Source organism: Camelus ferus, chromosome 12 (assembly GCF_009834535.1).
Source record: "Camelus ferus isolate YT-003-E chromosome 12, BCGSAC_Cfer_1.0, whole genome shotgun sequence".
NCBI classification, from domain to species: domain Eukaryota; kingdom Metazoa; phylum Chordata; class Mammalia; order Artiodactyla; family Camelidae; genus Camelus; species Camelus ferus.
The window spans coordinates 8,970,749-8,988,293 of NC_045707.1; the positions used below are offsets into that span (position 1 = coordinate 8,970,749).

At 51.9% G+C, this 17,545-nt stretch overlaps 1 protein-coding gene across 1 annotated transcript; it reads left to right on the top strand.

The window, feature by feature from the left end:
• Positions 1 to 1,019: 1,019 nt before the first annotated feature.
• Positions 1,020 to 8,805, top strand: UPK3A (uroplakin 3A). The gene is made up of 6 exons (XM_006176653.2): positions 1,020 to 1,123; positions 2,099 to 2,254; positions 3,141 to 3,420; positions 5,064 to 5,146; positions 6,716 to 6,848; positions 8,491 to 8,805. Exons 1-6 carry the CDS (start codon positions 1,072 to 1,074, stop codon positions 8,648 to 8,650), a joined length of 864 nt encoding a protein of 287 aa, XP_006176715.1. The 5' UTR covers positions 1,020 to 1,071; the 3' UTR covers positions 8,651 to 8,805.
• Positions 8,806 to 17,545: the final 8,740 nt, after the last annotated feature.

Here is a 17,545-nt window from a genome sequence, read left to right on the forward strand (position 1 = left end):
CACCAGTCTTAGGGTTGAAAGTCCCAAAGTTGCCTCCAAACTGCTCTGTCTCACCCACTCACCCCCACCACTGCCTCACTAGTGAGGACCAGGGTCTGTTCCATTTCTCTTTGTCCTTGGAGGATTCTCCACCAAGGGAACACAGGCAGGCAAGCTGGATTCAAAGTCCCTCAGACAGTCCTTTTCTTCAAGTGGTTAAGTCATCAACATCACACGCAGGTTCATTAGTTACTGTTGGGTTCCAATTTTAATTTTTCCCCATCCTTTTACTTTTATTTCTTAACTGTAAATCCTAATATTTAAAGTACCCTGGGAGATGAGCACGGTTCCTGATGCTGGAGGGAACCATCTAGTCCAGATGAAGACCCTATTACTATTTTCAAAATCCCCTCCTCCCCCCCAGGAAGCAGGCCTTAAAACCCCAATCCATCTTTTGAAACAGCCCTGGGCTGGGTGGCAGGACGCCAGCACTCCACCAGCCTCGGCGTTTCCAGGGAGCCCACTTGCAGCCCTGGCTGATCCCTGGCCTCCCTGGGCCATGGTCTTGCTCCTGTGACTAGAAAACTCACACCAGAGTTCTGCGTACAGCTCACAGACCCAGGACTTCAAGGTTTCCATGACACCACTTTCCCCCGTTAACCCGTTTCATCTTCGCAAGAGCCCAGTGATAGGTGCATACTAGGGTTTCCATAAATAGAATTGCGTAAAGAAATTAGCGTCCTCACTTTACAGTATGGAAACTGACGCTCAAAGAGGGGATGGTTTGCCCCTAAGGAATCATTAGGCGAGAGACGCCGTGAAGGCTCCGTTCCAGCCTGGACACACAGTAAGGGCTCTGGGCAGGGCTCTGGGAAAGTCCCGCGCGGACGGACTTGTGCCCTGGACGCCTCGCGCTCCCAGGGAGCCCGGGGCGGGGTGTATGCAAATACCCTTCGAGGAGGCCGAGGATTGGCTGGCTCAGGCAGGGGCGGGGCGCGCCGGGGCCCAGGGCCCGCAGGTGCGCGGCGCGGGAGAGGCGCGGTGCCCTCTCGCTGCCTGGACCACCCGCCCTGTCTCAGCTTCTCCCAGGCGATGCCTCCGCTCTGGGTCCTGCTGGCCCTCGGCTGCCTGAGACTTGGCTCGAGTAAGCGGGGGGATGAGAGGAGGGGGCTGTGCCCAGGGAGGGGCGTGTCCTGCATGCACCTTGATCCTCCGGAGGGGTCTCGATGGGAAGTGGCATTAGGTTTGGGAACTTGACTTACTCACTCCAGGAATAGACGTGAATGCCTGCTCTGTGCCAGGCCCTGTGAAGGCTCTGGGGGCCCAGATAGTAATAATAATAGCCAACAGTGTTAGTAAGCTTCCTCTGATGCGGATTTAAGGGCTCTGTGTTGGCTGCTGTAAGACACAAACAGGAGGCTGTGGGAGAGCAGAGGGGGACTAGTCTAGACTCACAGTGATGCCTGGACTCGGGAGCTGGAGGGACATTTCAGGTGAAGGAGCAGCATGGGCGAGTTCAGGGAGGAGGGGGTGGCATGCTGTATCCTGGGAACATCCCATCTATTGTCCATCAGTGTGATTGGAGCACGAGGTCAGGAAGTTTGCATAGAGCTGAGGCTGCAGACCCAACAAAAGAGGGTCCAGCCCTTCAGGGCCTTGCTGCTTCTCCAGAGAGGCTGGACTGTGTTGGAGCAGGGTGCGGAGCCAGGAAGGGGCCCAGCAGGAGAGCGACCCAGTCAGGTTTGCAGGTTAGAGAGCAGAGGATGGGGGAGGGCTCCTTAGGGTCCAGGTGAAAAGGGTGGACTCTAAGACTGGGCTGACAGGGTGGAGAAATGCTTAGGAGGGGCAGTGGGGTTATTGGCGACGGCATGTCTGTTGCGGGGAGCAAGAGGGTAGCTGTTTAGCTGGATTGCCCAGTTTCTGGTCAGGATCGCTGGGTGGGGACAGGGGTGAAGCTTGTGTCTGAGACAAGTTCCTGAGATGGCCTGTGGGGAGAGTGAAACCCAGTGCCTGGCACACAGCAGGTGCTCAGTAACTGCAGACGTGTGTGTGCAGGGGGTGCCCACACATGTGGCCAGTTTTGCCAGGGGTCAGCCCCTATCCTCATTGCCTCCTTCAGGTGTGAACCTCCAGCCCCAACTGGCTAGTGTGACCTTTGCCACCAACAATCCCACGCTCACCACCGTGGCCTTGGAAAAGCCTCTCTGCATGTTTGACAGCTCCGTGCCCCTCCCTGGCACCTACGAGGTCTACCTCTATGTACTGGTCGACTCAGGTAAAGGTCCTGCCTCCCTCGGGCTACTCAGAAAGGGGCTTTGACCTGTCTGCAGGGAAGCGGGAAGGAGGCAGGTAGAGGGGTGCTCCATCCCTGGAATTAACCTGACCCATGCACCTCACACACCGGTGTCTGCTCTGTGCCAGCCCTGGGCCGGGTGCTGTGGTCACAGATGCGTCTCTGCCCTGGAGGGACATCCAGCCTAGCAGGGGAAATAATGCCACCACCAATCACTGAGTACGTCCATCATGCCAGGTGCTTTGTACACCTTAGAGCCAATAGTTACAAGCAGTCTGCCAGGTCACTGTTACAGTGCCCATCACAGGGGCAAAGAATCGGGGCTCACAATGGCAGAGTAATTCACTGGAGCTCCCAGAGCTGGAGAACAAATCAGATTCTCTGGTCTTCAAGTCCAAGTCCTTGCCAAGGCTTCTCCAGGTGGTTCAAAATCAGGGTGTGGGAGGGACGCCACGCATTCGGACCTGCCGGCTCTGGCCTCACCCACACCTGTTCACTGGCAGGATCCTGGGATCAGGAGAGTAGGAACCCGATGACAGCCTCTTATGTTTCTAGCAGCCAGGCATTTACACCAGTGCATGTAAGAGCATCATTTTATTCTTTCAGCAGACATGTACTGACTGCCTACCTGTGCCCAATCCCAGTCCTAGCCTGTGGGCACTGCAGAGTATTTTTCTCCCATTTCACAGAGAGTCAGAGAGGTAAAGTGAGTTGTCCAAGGTCACCCAGCAAGTAAGGAAGAAATCCTAGGACCAGCACAGTGCTGGCACAGAGAGGATGCTTAGGGACATTGGATGAATGACTGAATGGGTGACCGATCTAAGGTGGCCAGGAACCTCACCCCCAGCCCCTGGCACTGCCTCCACAGCCAGCTCCAGGAATGCCTCTGTACAGGACAGCACCATGACCCCACTCAGCTCAACATTCCAGCAGACGGAGGGAGGAAGGACAGGTCCCTATAAGGCCGCAGCCTTTGACCTGACCCCATGCAGTGACCTGCCCAGCTTGGATGCTGTTGGGGATGTGTCCCAGGCCTCGGAGATCCTGAACGCCTACCTGGTCAGGGTGGGCACCAATGCGACCTGCCTGTTTGACCCCAACTTCCAGGGCCTCTGCAACCCACCCCTGTCAGCAGCCACGGAATACAGGTGCGTATAAGCGGCAGCGGGAAAGCGGCAGGTGGGCCCCAGCCCCTGCCTCGGGGCGCCCCGGAGGGGCTACAGTGTGAGAGCCCTTTCTCCAGAACCTACCATGTGCCAGGGCTGTCCCAGGTACCATAAAGGCTTCCTGGCTTCCTGGGCTGGCGACTGTGCCCGGGGCCCTGCGCTCAGAAGGACCACTCTTGGCTTAATACTCTGCCACTGCCACCTTGAAATTCTTAATTTTTAAACATGGGGGTTCATTTTCCTTTTGCACTGGGCCCCACAAATTATGCACCTGCTTCTGTCCTATCACCTGTGTGGCAGTTCGTTTGACAGGGAAGGAACTGTGGTCCAGAGAGGGAGGGGAGGTCACCTCAAGAAAAGCTGGGGCTCAGCACGAAGGTCCTACCCGTATACCCTTTTGTGGTCCACCCCAGCACAGAGGGTCCCTGATTCATTTTCTGAGCATCTTCTCTGTGAAGAGCTGGGGGCTCATCCCTGATCCATGGCCGGGGGTCTTACCCAGCCTTGGGTTAGATGACACCCATTCCTGTTACCTTGGAGATGCCTCGGTTGGGGTCTCTGTATCCTCTAGGCCACATTTGGGGCCCAGGCCACCCCTCACCTGCCATCCTTTCGCAGGGCTCACTCCTCCTCTGGCCTGGGCCGCCGAGCAGGACACGAGTCCCGGCTCTCCCCTTCCCCACCCTCAGTCCTTACTCTGACCTTGTTCTTTTTTTTTTTTTTTTTAATTATTCTTACTTTTTATTGAAGTGTAGTCAATTTAAAATGTTAGTTTCAGGTGTACAGCAAAGCGATTCAGTTATGCATATACATACATACATATATTTTTCAGAGTCTTTTCCATTATACCTCATTACAAGAAATTTAATATGGTTCCCTGTGCTCTGACCTCGTTCTTAATGTGTGAAAACCTCTCCTCCTTCCTTGGTCTCAAAGCCCACCCTGCCTTGGGGACACCAGGCACAAATTCCAGCCTCCAGAGTTCCCATCTTCGAATCCTGAGAATCAAGGGATTAAGCAAAATGCTGGACACTACAGAGATTTTAAGGGTCTTCATTTTTTTCTTAAGTGTCAAACTGGAGGCTGTTGATTTCTTTGTTCTCAGAACATCTGTCATTTTAAACTGAGGGTGAAGAAGTCCTAAAGTCGGCTGCTTTGTACGGAGTCCCCTCGTCTGCCTTTACGATTTGTAACACCTGACTGGGATGTTCTGCGTATAAAGTTAGCCCTTATCACAGGGCGGTGGGGTTGCAAGCAGATATTACTCCTTTTTAAGGAAAAGTCCCTGCGGTGAAACCTAAGACCAGGCTGGGAATAGAGGAAGGCAAAGATGCAAGGATGGTGCACGGGCCAACTGTCAGCAAATACGCTACGTGCTAATAAATATAACAGGGAAACAGAGGGGCTCCCAGAAGGAAAGCCTAGACTCTGGCGGCTTCGTGGAGGATGTGGCGTCTGACCTGCAGAAAGGGCCCGGGGTGAAGGTGCTGCTGATGCAAAGGCTCCCACCTAGATTTCCATCTCCTGGAAGTCCCAGCTCTGCCCCGACCCCCAACCCCTTCCCCCTCCTTCTGGCTGAGGCTCACAGGATGGATAGAAGTCATTCTCCCTCCACTTCCTTCCAGGTTCAAGTTTGTCCTCGTCAATATGTCCACGGGCTTGGTCCAGGACCAGACCCTATGGTCAGACCCCATCCGCACCCACCGGCGTAAGTGGTGGGGCAGGGCTGGGTGGCGGTCCTCAAGGGAACCTGGGAAACAGACTCATGCTGTCACTCCGAAGTCTCCCCAGACACAGGCAGGCCATTGGGTTATGAGGAAAATGCATCTTGAAAGAATTTAACCTGAGAAATCCTCCTCCCTCCCTCCCTTCCTCAAGAGCAGGAGATGCCGTGACAGAGGAAGGTGAAGGATTTGCGGGTGTCTGGGCGGGCTGCACGGGTGTAACTGAAGTCAGACTCAGCGGCATTGCCAGCCCTGATGGTGTATTTGCCTCCAAGGGGCATGGAGTTTATCCTGCATTTAGACCCAGCCGGCCCCTTTGTTGAACCCTCAGGACAACATTTCCATGTAAGATGTTTCCAGAGGCATCTTAGCCTCAGGGGCATGGAGACAGCTGGAGACCCAGATGTTTTCCTAAAGATGGGTGGGGGGAGTCTCGCAGGCCCAGGACATTCTGCCCTGTCCCCGCGCAAGCCTCCCTCTGAGTTCTTAACACAGATGCAAGATTTATACACACGGAATCATGTCTGCTGAACTTTAGGGGCAATGGAAGAGATTTCCAAGGGAAATTTTTGCTGGCCTGGGACCCTAACTTTAGAACTCGCCTGCACCACACCTCAGCCTCCGTGAGGTGACTGCTTGGCACCCAAGATGGGCTCAGCCTGGAGCACAGCGCTTTTCCCCTGGAGCCTCCTGCCACCCACGGTGTATGTGGCTGGGCGGCTCCTTCCCACCCTCGCTCCTGCCCACTCCTCCAGGGGCGTGCCCGTGCCTCGTGGTCCCACTGAAACAGCACTGCCCTGGGAGCGAGAGTCCCAGGTTCAAGCCCAGCCTCTGAGCGTCACTGCTGTGTGAGCCCTTCGGGACCCCATTTTCCCATCAGAGAAGTGGGAAGGAGAAGCCTTGCTGTTTTCCCTGACAAAAGCACCAGGCCCAGCTCTCTGGGGGCACAGCCTGGAGGTCAGTCTGTGCAGAGAATGTGTCCTTTGGGACCAGACAGACCTACAGGCTTGAGGCTGGAGTCTAAGAGCCCTTGTACGTGAACTCAACCTCCCTAAGCTGCAGTGAGCGGTCTGCAGAACGAGGGTCTCATGGGATCTCTGTGGGACACTGAATGCAAAGTGCTGGCTCACAGTAGGACCTATAGATGGTTTGTCCATTTAGTTCCAAAAGGGGGACACCGGCCAGAGCAGAGGGAGACCACGGTCCCCCTAGCTCCGTTTGGCCAGGCACCTTTGCTCTACCTTCATTTCAGTCGTTTGTAATCTGTGTCCCATCCGTCTCACTAGAAGACTTGAGTCAGTTTACAATTTAAAATTATGCAAAAAAGCAGTTAAATGAGGGAGAGACGAGACACACACAAGAGAAAGTTGGGGAGTGGGATGTGGGGGCAAGTCAGATAATTGCACCTCAAACCCAGGGGGAGGCAGTCCCTGAGCAGGGTCCTGGCTTCATCCCTGAGATTTTCGGCCACCAGGGCAGGGGCCATGGGTACACCCCTGGGAGAAGGCTGAGGGGTGCGGTGTCTGGGGAGTAACTGAGCCTGCATCCTGTAGTCATCCCGTACTCGTCGATCGACACGTGGCCCGGCCGGCGGAGCGGGGGCATGATCGTCATCACATCCATCCTGGGCTCCCTGCCCTTCTTCCTGCTCGTGGGCTTTGCTGGCGCCATTGTCCTCAGCCTCGTGTGAGTACCGGTCAGCTAGGGGCGGGACTTAGGGACACACTCCAACGGTGGGTGGAATTGGCGGGGGAGGGGGGGTCCTTCCTAGGCCGGGAGAGCCCAGGAGCAAGAGAGCTGCCTTCCACGCTGGTGGGGCGGGGTCTAGTGAGGGGGGAGCAGGGTCCTGGGGTGTCCCAAGGTTGAGTCTTCATCAGGGTTAGCAGCGAGGCTTTGTGGGAGGAGCCCAGCTCTGACACAGTTGCGCACTTTGGGCAAGTATCTTATCCTTCTAGGCCTCAGTTTCCTCCTCTGGAAACTGGAGACTCTAATGAATATTATCTGCCCTGTGGAGCTGTGAGGGTAAGTGAAGTATTCCCTGTAGAGCCGCAGGGCAGCACTCCACCCGCTGAGCAGGTATTAGCTTGTGTTGTCATTATAATTCACCCAGTTGCTGTACAGATGGGGAAACTGAGGCCTGAGGAGGGGAAGGTGGCCCAAGGTTATGCAGCCACTTAACCAGAGCTCCTGAGCTTCTTCTGATGTATGTCAATTTGGATTAGGACTCAAGGTCTCCTGTAGGGTGTTTGGAGCAACTGGTGGGAAGACAGGCAGGCAGTCAATCCATTAATCTTGGGAGAATGGAGCAGGGAGTGACTCAAGGCACCCGCAGGTATGGGAATCCAAAGGAATCCAGGGAGGGCAGATCCTGCCTGGAGCATCAGGGTGGGCTTCCTGGCAGAAGGAACAGCAGGAACAAACTCTTACCAGGGCAGGGATGAATCAAAAATTCACATGCAGTGTAATTCTCAGGAAGAGAGGAAGGGAGACCCAGGGGGCTTTAAAGATAGAGGGTGCCTGTTCCAGTGAGGGTGGGGTGAGCTGATGGAAAAGGTTCTTTGAGTAGGTGGAATTAAGTGGAAACAGAAATTAGCCAGGCAGGAAAAGACTTGTAGGGTGGGTGAGGGATGGAGTAGGGAGGGGACAGTGAACTGGGAAATCAGATAACTCTCTGACATTTAAGTTAACAAAAACACGAATAATAGATGAGATTAGCTATCAAGAGACTGGTCTGTCTGGCCAGACCTGGGAGCAGTCAGGATGTGGTTATGTCCCTTCCTCCCTTTGGGTAGCACCCTAATCTGGCACCGAAGGTCCTATTATCTGACTTTTTCTGATAGCATTTGTCCCCCTACTCTCCCCCTCCCAACTCCAGCTGCACCAAACTTCCCAGTGTTGCCCCAGACATTCCCCAGTACTTCCTATCAAATGCCTGGAATGCCTTTCTGTGCTCCCACTTTCCTTTTTGAGGGAGAGATTAACTGCCCCCTCCTCCAGGAAGCCCTCCGGTGGCTTCCACCTAGACCTGCCCATTCTATCTAGTCACTGTCTGCTGTGGTCTGTTTCCATATACAGTCTTAGCTCTTTGGGGCCATCTGCCCAGCTCATGGTAAGACCTGTAAATTGTTCACATAGTTCCAAAAGAGTGACACCTTCCTTATCCCAGGGCCTGGCACCCCGTAAGTGCTCCGGAAAGACCGGTTTATTGAATGAAGGCCTAAGACAACATCTGTGAAAGCAGTGGTTAATGAGAAGGGTCCCTGGCCAGCTGAGGGGTGTGGGTCTGCTCTGCACCCCCAGCCCTGACTGTCTTCGTGCCCTCCATCAGGGACATGGGCAGTGCTGAGGGAGAAACCACCCACGACTCCCAGATCACGCAGGAGGCCGTCCCCAAGTCCCTGGGGACCTCAGAGGCTTCGTACACGTCTGTGAACCGGGGGCCACCCCTGGACAGGGCCGAGGTGTACACCAGCAAGCTCCAGGATTGAGCCCGGGGGGCCGCAGTCTCCCCGAGGGCCTTGCAGGCAGCTGCGTTCACATCTAGACCCTACCCAAGGTGTATCAGGCCATGTTGGTCCAACTGCAGGAAAGTGCTTAATAAAATCTTCCTAAGACTTTGAGTTCAGTAAAGACTTAAAGAATGAATGAGTGAGAAGCTGAATGAATGAATGTGGCATTGTCATTTGAGGGGTTGCATTGTTTCTCTGGAGGGTGGGGCACAGGGCTCATTTCAGTCAAAGCAGAGGTGGAGAGGGTAAGGAGGTCAGGGCTGCCAGGACACCTGGGTTGTCAGACCTCCCTGAGCCTCGGTCTCTTCCTCTGTAAGGTGGGAGGTCAGCGCCTCCCCTGATGGCTTCATGTGAGCTTTAGGGGTGCTGTGAGACAGGGTGTACATGCAGTTATTAGATGCTGCTTGGGGTGTGCTGGCTGCAAGGTACTAGAAGCCAATCTGGGCCCTGGGTGTGGCCCTGCTGGCCCCCCAAGTCATCTCTTTCTCTCTAGGGCTCAGTTCCTCATCTGTAAAATGGGCTGATGTAAATGGTTAACTTCAAGGCCATGCATGCCTGGGTTCCTTCACAGCTTTCTCTGAGGACCCCATGACGGGTGGGCAAAAGAGGCTGCAGGACACAGGGGAGGGGCACCAAGTCCCCTGGTGGGGGGCGGTGGGGCTCTTCTGGCCCCGGGTCTCCACCCAGATGACAGTTCTGTCTTCGGAGCCAGGTAGCAAGGCTGCTTCCCTTTTTGGGATGAGCGAAACAAGTCAGTTCCACTTCCCGTCATGGAAAGAAGCAGGGTTGGTTAAAGCAGGAGCGCTGACTGACAGCTGCCAGGAAGAGCCCCAGAGGCTGGTGGGGCGCTCTCAGGGCACCGGATCGTTCTCCAGGGGCACAGATGCTGAGACGACATGTTCAGATGCACCAGAGGGGTCGATGGCTGACAAGGCAGGAGGCCTTTGGTCCCCGCGGAATGCGGCTCGCAGACCCCTCCTGTGCAGCAGAGGGCATAGGACTGAACTGCCATCATTGGGGTGGGGGGGCAGTTTGTATTTTGAGGCGAGGCTAAGCCTTTGCCTGCTTCCGGCCAGCCCCATGCAGTCTGAGCAGAACACCCCAGCTGGTGGGTGGGGGTGGGTGGAGGAGGCAGGGCTTGGCTCGTGGGTTCTGGGCTGGACTCAAGCTTCACAGAAATTTCCAATTATAAATACCCACGGAAGCAATTTTTCTAGCTCACTTCTCAGATTCTGAAGGCTCCCCTCCTCCCATGACTGGGAAGGTGAGGCCTTCAGAGCTGAGCTTCCCACCTCTACATGGAGGCTGCCTCATCCTCCCTCCCATCTCAATCACGGTTCATCAATTAGCTAATCACTGTGGACACGCTGTGTGACTCTGGGCAAGGAAGCACCCTCTCTGGGCTCCTCTGACCTCATCTGTGCTTGGGAAGTTTGCTCCAAAATAGGTGATTTTCTTCTGAGATCTAATCAGTCACAAAGGATGGCATTCAATTAAATCCAACCAAACCCTGAAAACTTGGAGCCTCCTATCTGGTCAGAACAGAAATGCATAGAGGAGTTGTCAAAGCAGATCCTTGGACAGAGCATGGTCTGGCCTTCAACACTCAGATCCGGCTAGAGGTGATTTAGGAAACAGAGGAAGGATTTCCTCCTCACCCAGTCAGGGCTGGAATAGTCAGGAGGACATCCTAGAGGAGGTAGTACTTTTTTCAGTCCCTGCCATTTCTAACCCAGAGCTCCTGAGGCCAGAGGTCCTGGTCCATGCTCTATCACCAGCAGATAGATACTCAATAAACAGTAACACGTTCCTGGGATGCCATACATCTTTCTTGTTCCTCCATTTTTAAATGAATGATTCTAAATTTCACAAGCAATGCAGCATACAGTCTGCTTGACAAAAGAGAAGAAGAGCCTGTGAAACCACCACCACATTGAGACAATGGCCACTTCCATCTCCCTGGAAAGTTTTCCCCTGCTCCTTTGTAAGCTCCCTCTCCTGTCCCTCACTTTCCCCCACTGATTTGCTTTCTGACCATACAGATTCGAAGGCACTTTCTAGAATTTCATATAAATGGAACCACATAGTATGGTCTCTTCTTTGTCTGGCTTGTCTCTGCTGAGTATAATTTTTCTTTTTTTTAAACTGGAGGATAGTTGATTTACAACGTTGTGTTAGTTTTAGGTGTACAGTAAAGTGATTCAGATATATACATATATTCTTTTTTATTTTTTATTTTTTTCTTTTTAATATATACTTATTTTTATTGTATTTATCATTATTTTTTATTTTCCCCCTTAACAGAGGCACTAGGGATTGAACCCAGAACCTGTGCATGCCAAGCACACGCTCTACCATTGAGCTATACCTTCCACCCCCTTTTTTAACTTTTTGTGACTTTTTTCCATAACGTTCTTTTTTTTTTTCAATTGAAGTGTAGTCGGTTTATAATGTTGTCCTTATTTCTGGTGTACAGCAGAGTGATTCAGTTATGCATAAATATATTCCTTTTCGTATTCTTTTTCATTATAGGCAATTACAAGAAATTGAATCTAGTTCCTTGTGCTGCACAGTAGGACCTTGCTGTTCATCTATTTTATATATAGTAGTTAGTATCTGCAAATCCTGAACTCCCAGTTTATCCCTCCACCCCCCAATATGTTTATATTCTTTTTCAGATTCTCTTCCATTGTAGGTTATTACAAGATATTGAATATAGTTCCCTGTGCTATCAGTAAGTCTTTGTTCTTTATTTTGTATATAGTAGTATGTATCTGTTAATCCCAAACTCCTAATTTATCCCTGCCTCCCCTCTTTCCCCTTGGAACCATACGTTCGTTTTCTGTGTCTGAGACTCTATGTCTGATGTGTAAATAGGTTCATTTGTGTCATTTTTTAGATTCCACATATAAGAGATATCATATGATACTTGTCTTTGTCTGATTTACTTCACTTAGTATGATAATCTCCAGGTCCATCCATATTGCTACAAATGGCATTAGGTCATTCTTTTTTATAAAAGTCAGCATAATTATTTTGAGATCCATCATGTTGCAGCATGTATTAATATTTTGTTCCTGTTTATTCCACTGTGTGACTATTCTACAATTTCTTGATCTGTCATTCTGTTCATGACCATTTGGGTTGTTTCCAGTTTGGAGTTACTGCAAATGAAGTTATGAGCAGTCGTGGACCAGTCCCGGCAGGGACCCATGCTTTCACTTCTCCTGGGGAAACACCTAGGAGCAGAACCACGAAAAACACCTGCTTGTTTTCAAATATTTGGATTCAGAGGAAATTGAAAAAAAAAAATACAGGGAGAACCCATGTAACTTTCACCCAGTTTTCCCCAATGGTAACATCTTATCTGACTGTAGCATAATTACAGCAAACCCAGGAAATTAATATTGGTAAAATCCACAGAGCTGACTCACATTTGGCCAATTTTACCCTCTGTCTTTGTGTGTGTGTCTGCACAGTTCCATACAATTTTATCATGTGTGTAAGATTTGTGTCACCACCACCACCAGCAAGGTATAGAACTGCTAATACTGTAAATCAACCATACTTCAATAAAAGATACAGAGCAGTCCCATCACCACCAGACTCCCTCCTGCTACCGTTCATAGCCCTCCCACCCCAGCTGCAAACCTGGATCACTAATCTACTCTCTCCATCGATACAATTCTGTCATTTTTAAAACGTTGTATAAGTGGAATCATACTGCATATAATTTTTTTCCTTTTTTCTAATTTTGGGGGAGATAATTCAGTTTTTATTTATTTATGTATTTCAGTGGAGGTTCTGGGGATTGAATCCAGGACCTCATGCAGACCAGGAGCATGCTCTACCACTGAGCTATCCGCATATAACTTTTTGAGATTTTTTTTTTCCCAGCAGCATAATTCCATTGAGGTCTATCCAAGTCGTTGCACCAACAGTGTTTTCTTTTTCATCGCTGAGGGGTGTTCCATGAAGTAATGGACCACAGTTTGTATACCTGCTCTCTCACTGAAGGGCATTCAGGTTGTTTCCAGTTCTTAGCTGTTATGAATACAACGGCTACAAACAATTACGTAAGGTTTTTTACTGAACACGGTTTTTGTTTTTCTGGTATGAATACCCGAGTGCTATTTCTGGGTTGCATAAGGCTGTTTTTTTTTTTTTTTTAGGGGGGTAGGTAATTAGGTTTATTTATGTGTTTTTTAATTCTTTTTTTTTTTTTTTAATTTTTTTACTGGAGGTACTGGGGATTGAACCCAGGACCCTGTACATGCTAGGCGTGGGCCCTACCACTGAGCTATATCCTCCCCACCAGTGCATGTTTACTTTGAAAAAATTGCCAAACTATTTTCCAGAGTAGCTGGAAACCATTCTCCAGTCCCACCAACCGTGTGTAGGTGACTGTTTCTCTACATCCTCACCAGCACTTGGTGTTAATGCTATTTTTTATTTTACTTTTATTCTGATAGGTATGCAGAATCCCTTCCCATCCGTGCACCCCCCCACCCCGTGTGAGAGTGCCTGTTCCTCCACACTCTTGGCTACACTCGCTGTACTCAGGCTTTTACACTGCGGCCATTCTAGTGGTGTGTAGTGGTGTTTCACCGTGGTTTTGATTTGCCTTTTCCCAAGGAATAATAATGTTGAGCATCTTTTCAGGTCCTTGTGGGCCATTCATATATTTTCTCTGATGAAGCATGTGTTCAAATCTTTTGCTCAGTTTTTAAAAACTGAATTGTCAGGGGAGGGTATAGCTCAGTGGGAGCGCGTGCTTAGCACACGTGAGGTCCTAGGTTCAATCCCCAGTACCTCTGTTAAAAATAAAAAAATAAATAAACCTAACTACTCCTCCCCCCCTCCAAAAAAATTGAGTTGTCTTATTATTGAGTTATAAGAGTTCTTAGTATGTTCTAGACTGGAGCCTTAGTCAGATACGTGCTTTGCAGGTTTCTCCCAGGCTGTGTGTTGCCCTTTGATTTTCATAGTGGTGTCTGTCCGTGACCCGACTTCCCTTTTCTTTACAGCCTCCCCACGCCCTCACACGTCTGTCTATTGCCAGTTTCTCTTTTACACCGTCAGCTCCACCAGGGCAGGGGCTGGTTTTCCTGCTGCGTCCTCAGCAACTAGCACAGTGGGTGTTCATGCCTGTCCCCCTGGCTGCTGGGGTGGGGCGGGGCCTGGACTGGGGAGTGGAGACCTCGGAGCAGCCTGTTGCAAACTCCCAGGCCAGCACCGAGGGGGCCTGAGCTGGAGCATGGAGGGTAGGGGGTGGGGGGAGGGCAGACAGAATGGTCAAGGAGGAGAGCCAGAGACTTTTCCAAGCTGTATATGCCAAGCTCCCCTCCTCCCTTCTTCTCCTGCCGGCAAACCCATCCTGCCAGCCACACATACCCCACCTGCTGCTCAGCCCTGGCATCACACTCCTACCTGCCAGCCTGTCCAGATGCAGGAACAACACCAGGAATTTCTAAGGGAAACTGAGGAGAGGGGAGGTGGGGGAAGGATCCAAAAGGCTTAATTAGCCTCTTTTCTGTTAGAATTTCTACAACCTTTGTGTGTGATGAGGCGATGCACACACGGTACGGGGTGTGTAGTGTGTGTTACCTACTTAGGGTGTGGTCCAGAGGTGTATGACACTTATATATCTGGCCTTTACACCCGTGCAGGGCATCTGGGTTTTATGATGTGGGCCTTTCCATGGCAACAGAGCAACACACTTCCTTTCTAGGATGGAAGGATTGCCAGCTGGTCCCTGATGTCTTTTCTGTTTCCTCTTTGGAGCACCCTTTCTGGGGCCCCACCTGTGACTCTGACCCTGTTCTCCATTCTGACAATGCAGTGCCCTTTCTGTAGCCAGACAGTCCCCAGCAGCAGTTCCCAGCAGATGCCCACCTTCCAGCTTGGCCTCAATACTGTGGTCCTCTGGGTCTGTTTCTCAGTCTGCTAAAGGGAGTTAATAATACCTACTGCACAGGTGACTGAGGATGAAGGAAGGTGCGTGGGGAGAGCACATGGCATGTGGTAGGTGCTCGGTAAACAGCAATGTACACACACACACAAGCATGTCCATTCCAGACGCTAATGTCCTACCGGGCAGCCCCTGCCGTGTGCCCACGAGAGCACCTGTGGCATGGAAATGAGTCAGGTCCATCCAGGAGCTCAGGGAGTCAAGCCTCGTGGTTTCACACACACACATTCACTCCTAGGTTCAGTCCACACTGAATGAGGCATGCCTACAGTGGCTGGGTGGAGGCTGGGACATGGACTCCTACGCCATACAGCATCCACAACGCGTGACATACACATCCACATACCAGCACATGCTGGCCCCTGGCCCACCTGCCACACCACCGCCTTATCTGCTCTGAGTGCTCAAGGCGGCCAGCTGGCAGTGCCTCCCAGTACTTTTCCACCACTTGAGAGAAGTTGCATCTCTCATGGATACGGGTGGGAGGGGCATTCATTGTTCCTAAGGTGTCCCTTCTGCTGGCCTTGTCCTTGTAAGACTCCTTGGCTGAGTTGTTGGGTGGAGGGGCTGAGACTTCCAGCCTGTGCCTCAGCTGGAGCTGAACTGATTACTCCAGCTCCACCACCCTGGGATGCCCCGACCCCTGCACCTTGGGTCTGACCTCTGACAGCCCCAAGCCCACAGGGTCCTATTTATCAAGGTCCATGCTGGGGTCTAGGGCCTTGAGGGTTTGGGCTGTGTCTCCTGCAGGTCCAGGTGTAAGCAGATTGGGAGTCTCTGGAGAAAGAGAACCAGGAATGACGTTCTTGACATAAGAGAAGCCATTTTGGACTCAGCCACTTTGTGATCCAAGCCTGGTCACTATGCTTGCCCTTGAACAGGTCTCAGTAATCAATTATTTTTCTAATTAAAAAGAAAAATTTGGGGGGGAGGTAATTAGGTTTGTTTGTTTGTTTACTTTTTTAAAGAAGGCACTGGGGATTGGACTCAGGACCTCCAGCATGCTAGGCATGCACTCTGCTACTGAGCTACGTACCCTCTCCCATTCCCCGTCAGTGATCTTAAGAGAAATAAGGAAATGCAGGAACACAGGAAAAGCAGTCAAGAAACAATAGTTTAGCAATGAAACAGTCCTAGTACCTCCTCCTGGGACGTACAGAACAATCTGACACGGTCTTTGAGTTCTTGCAGGAACTAAGGCCCCCACCCAGGTGGAGGACAGAATGATGCTGCTGACCCTCCTGACTTCAGTCAGCTAAAGCTGGGGTATGTCGACCTTTGCCAAAATTCTATCTTGAATTCTCCTCTGCTCAAGCCCCTGCATGAATATGCATGTACCCTTCACTTAAAACTTCTGCAACTTTGCTGTTGGGAAGATACTGCTTTGGGAGAGATCCCCAGTGTTCTCCTTTCTTGCTGCAAATAATAATGAGTCCTTCCTTCTCTTGCTCTTTGGCTCAGTTGTGTCTTTTGTCTCAACATCCACCAAGACTCCAGCCCAGCTTTCAGGTAACACAGGTGTCCAGCACCAGCACAGGTGCTCAGGAACTGAATTGCATGGCACTCCGATCCTGTGTCCCGGGCGTGGGGAGCTGTATGTAGCGGTGGTTACATGTGTCTTAGCCTCCTTATCTGGAATAATAATTATGGTGACTTCCTCACAGGGTCGTTCCTAGGCTAAAGGAAGGAACCCAGGTAAAGGGCTCAGGCAAGTGCTTGGCACCACATAGGAAGCTCTCCTCTGCTCCTCATGCCCCTGAGTCACTGGACCTACAGTGTTCTGGGCTCTGGGCCCCTAAACATTCACAGGCTGCTGTAACTCACCAGCAAGACCTCCCTCGTGAATGGGAGGCTTCCTGTGGGGGTGGGGTGGGGTGGCGTATGTTAGCCAATTTTAAAACCAGCCCCTGGGGTGGGGGTGGGGAGTCCTAAGGAGGGTGGAAATAATCATTAACTCTGGCTTGGGCAGGGCAGGGAGGGTGGATACAGGAAGGATGGGAAGGCTGGCAAGCGGAAGTGGCTTTTAATCCGGTCATGTCTTATACAAAGAAGGGGAAAGGCTTCCAGCCGCAGACAATGGGAGGAGGGGGCCCCCAGAATAATATCACTAGCGGACACTAAAACAGCTGCTTGCCCCTGTGCCAAGCCCATCTATGTGAGTCACATTTGGTTCTCTCAACCACCTTAGGCGGGGGCACTAGCATCGCCCTGTTTTACAGACGCGGAACCAGGACACAGAGCGGCGTGAGGTCGCAGGGACTCACGGGATCCGAACCCTAGCTTGTCCCATTCTCAGCCACCGGGCAAGAGTATTTCTTGATGAGGGAAGAGCACGGGGAGGACACTCACTCATTCACTAACATTTGGGCACCGATTGTGTGCCCAGATCCATTCTAGCTTCTGGGTATCCAAGGGTGGTCCGGCTCTCACGGGGCGGCTAAGGAGAGACTACAACAGGTGTACGTAATTTCAGAGAGTGGTAAGAGCTTTGAAAGAAAAGAATCCGGGGCTAGGGGAGGGGATGGCGATTTTAGGTGGGCAGGGGTCTTTCGCAAGCCAGGCCTGTTTGGGGGCCCGAACCGGTCTGGGTCTGGACCCATCTCGGGTTGGAGACTTGAAGCTGTGCACGAGAGTGGTGCGGGACGTGGCTGCAGAGGGGCGCTTCCGATCGCACTTAATGCTCGCCACGTGTCTGCAACGCGCACCTGCGCCCATTTCTCAGATGAAGAAACCCAAGACGCGCTGAGAGCGCGGGGGCAGGCAAGAAGCAGACTGACGTTCGGAATCTCGAGCGCTCTCGCCGCACTCCACCGCGCCTGCGCCAGAGGTAGGGCAGGGCCTGCATGGAAGGGCGGGGCCAGCCGCTCGGGCGGGGGGCGGGGCCTCCGGCCTCTGCCGGGCCG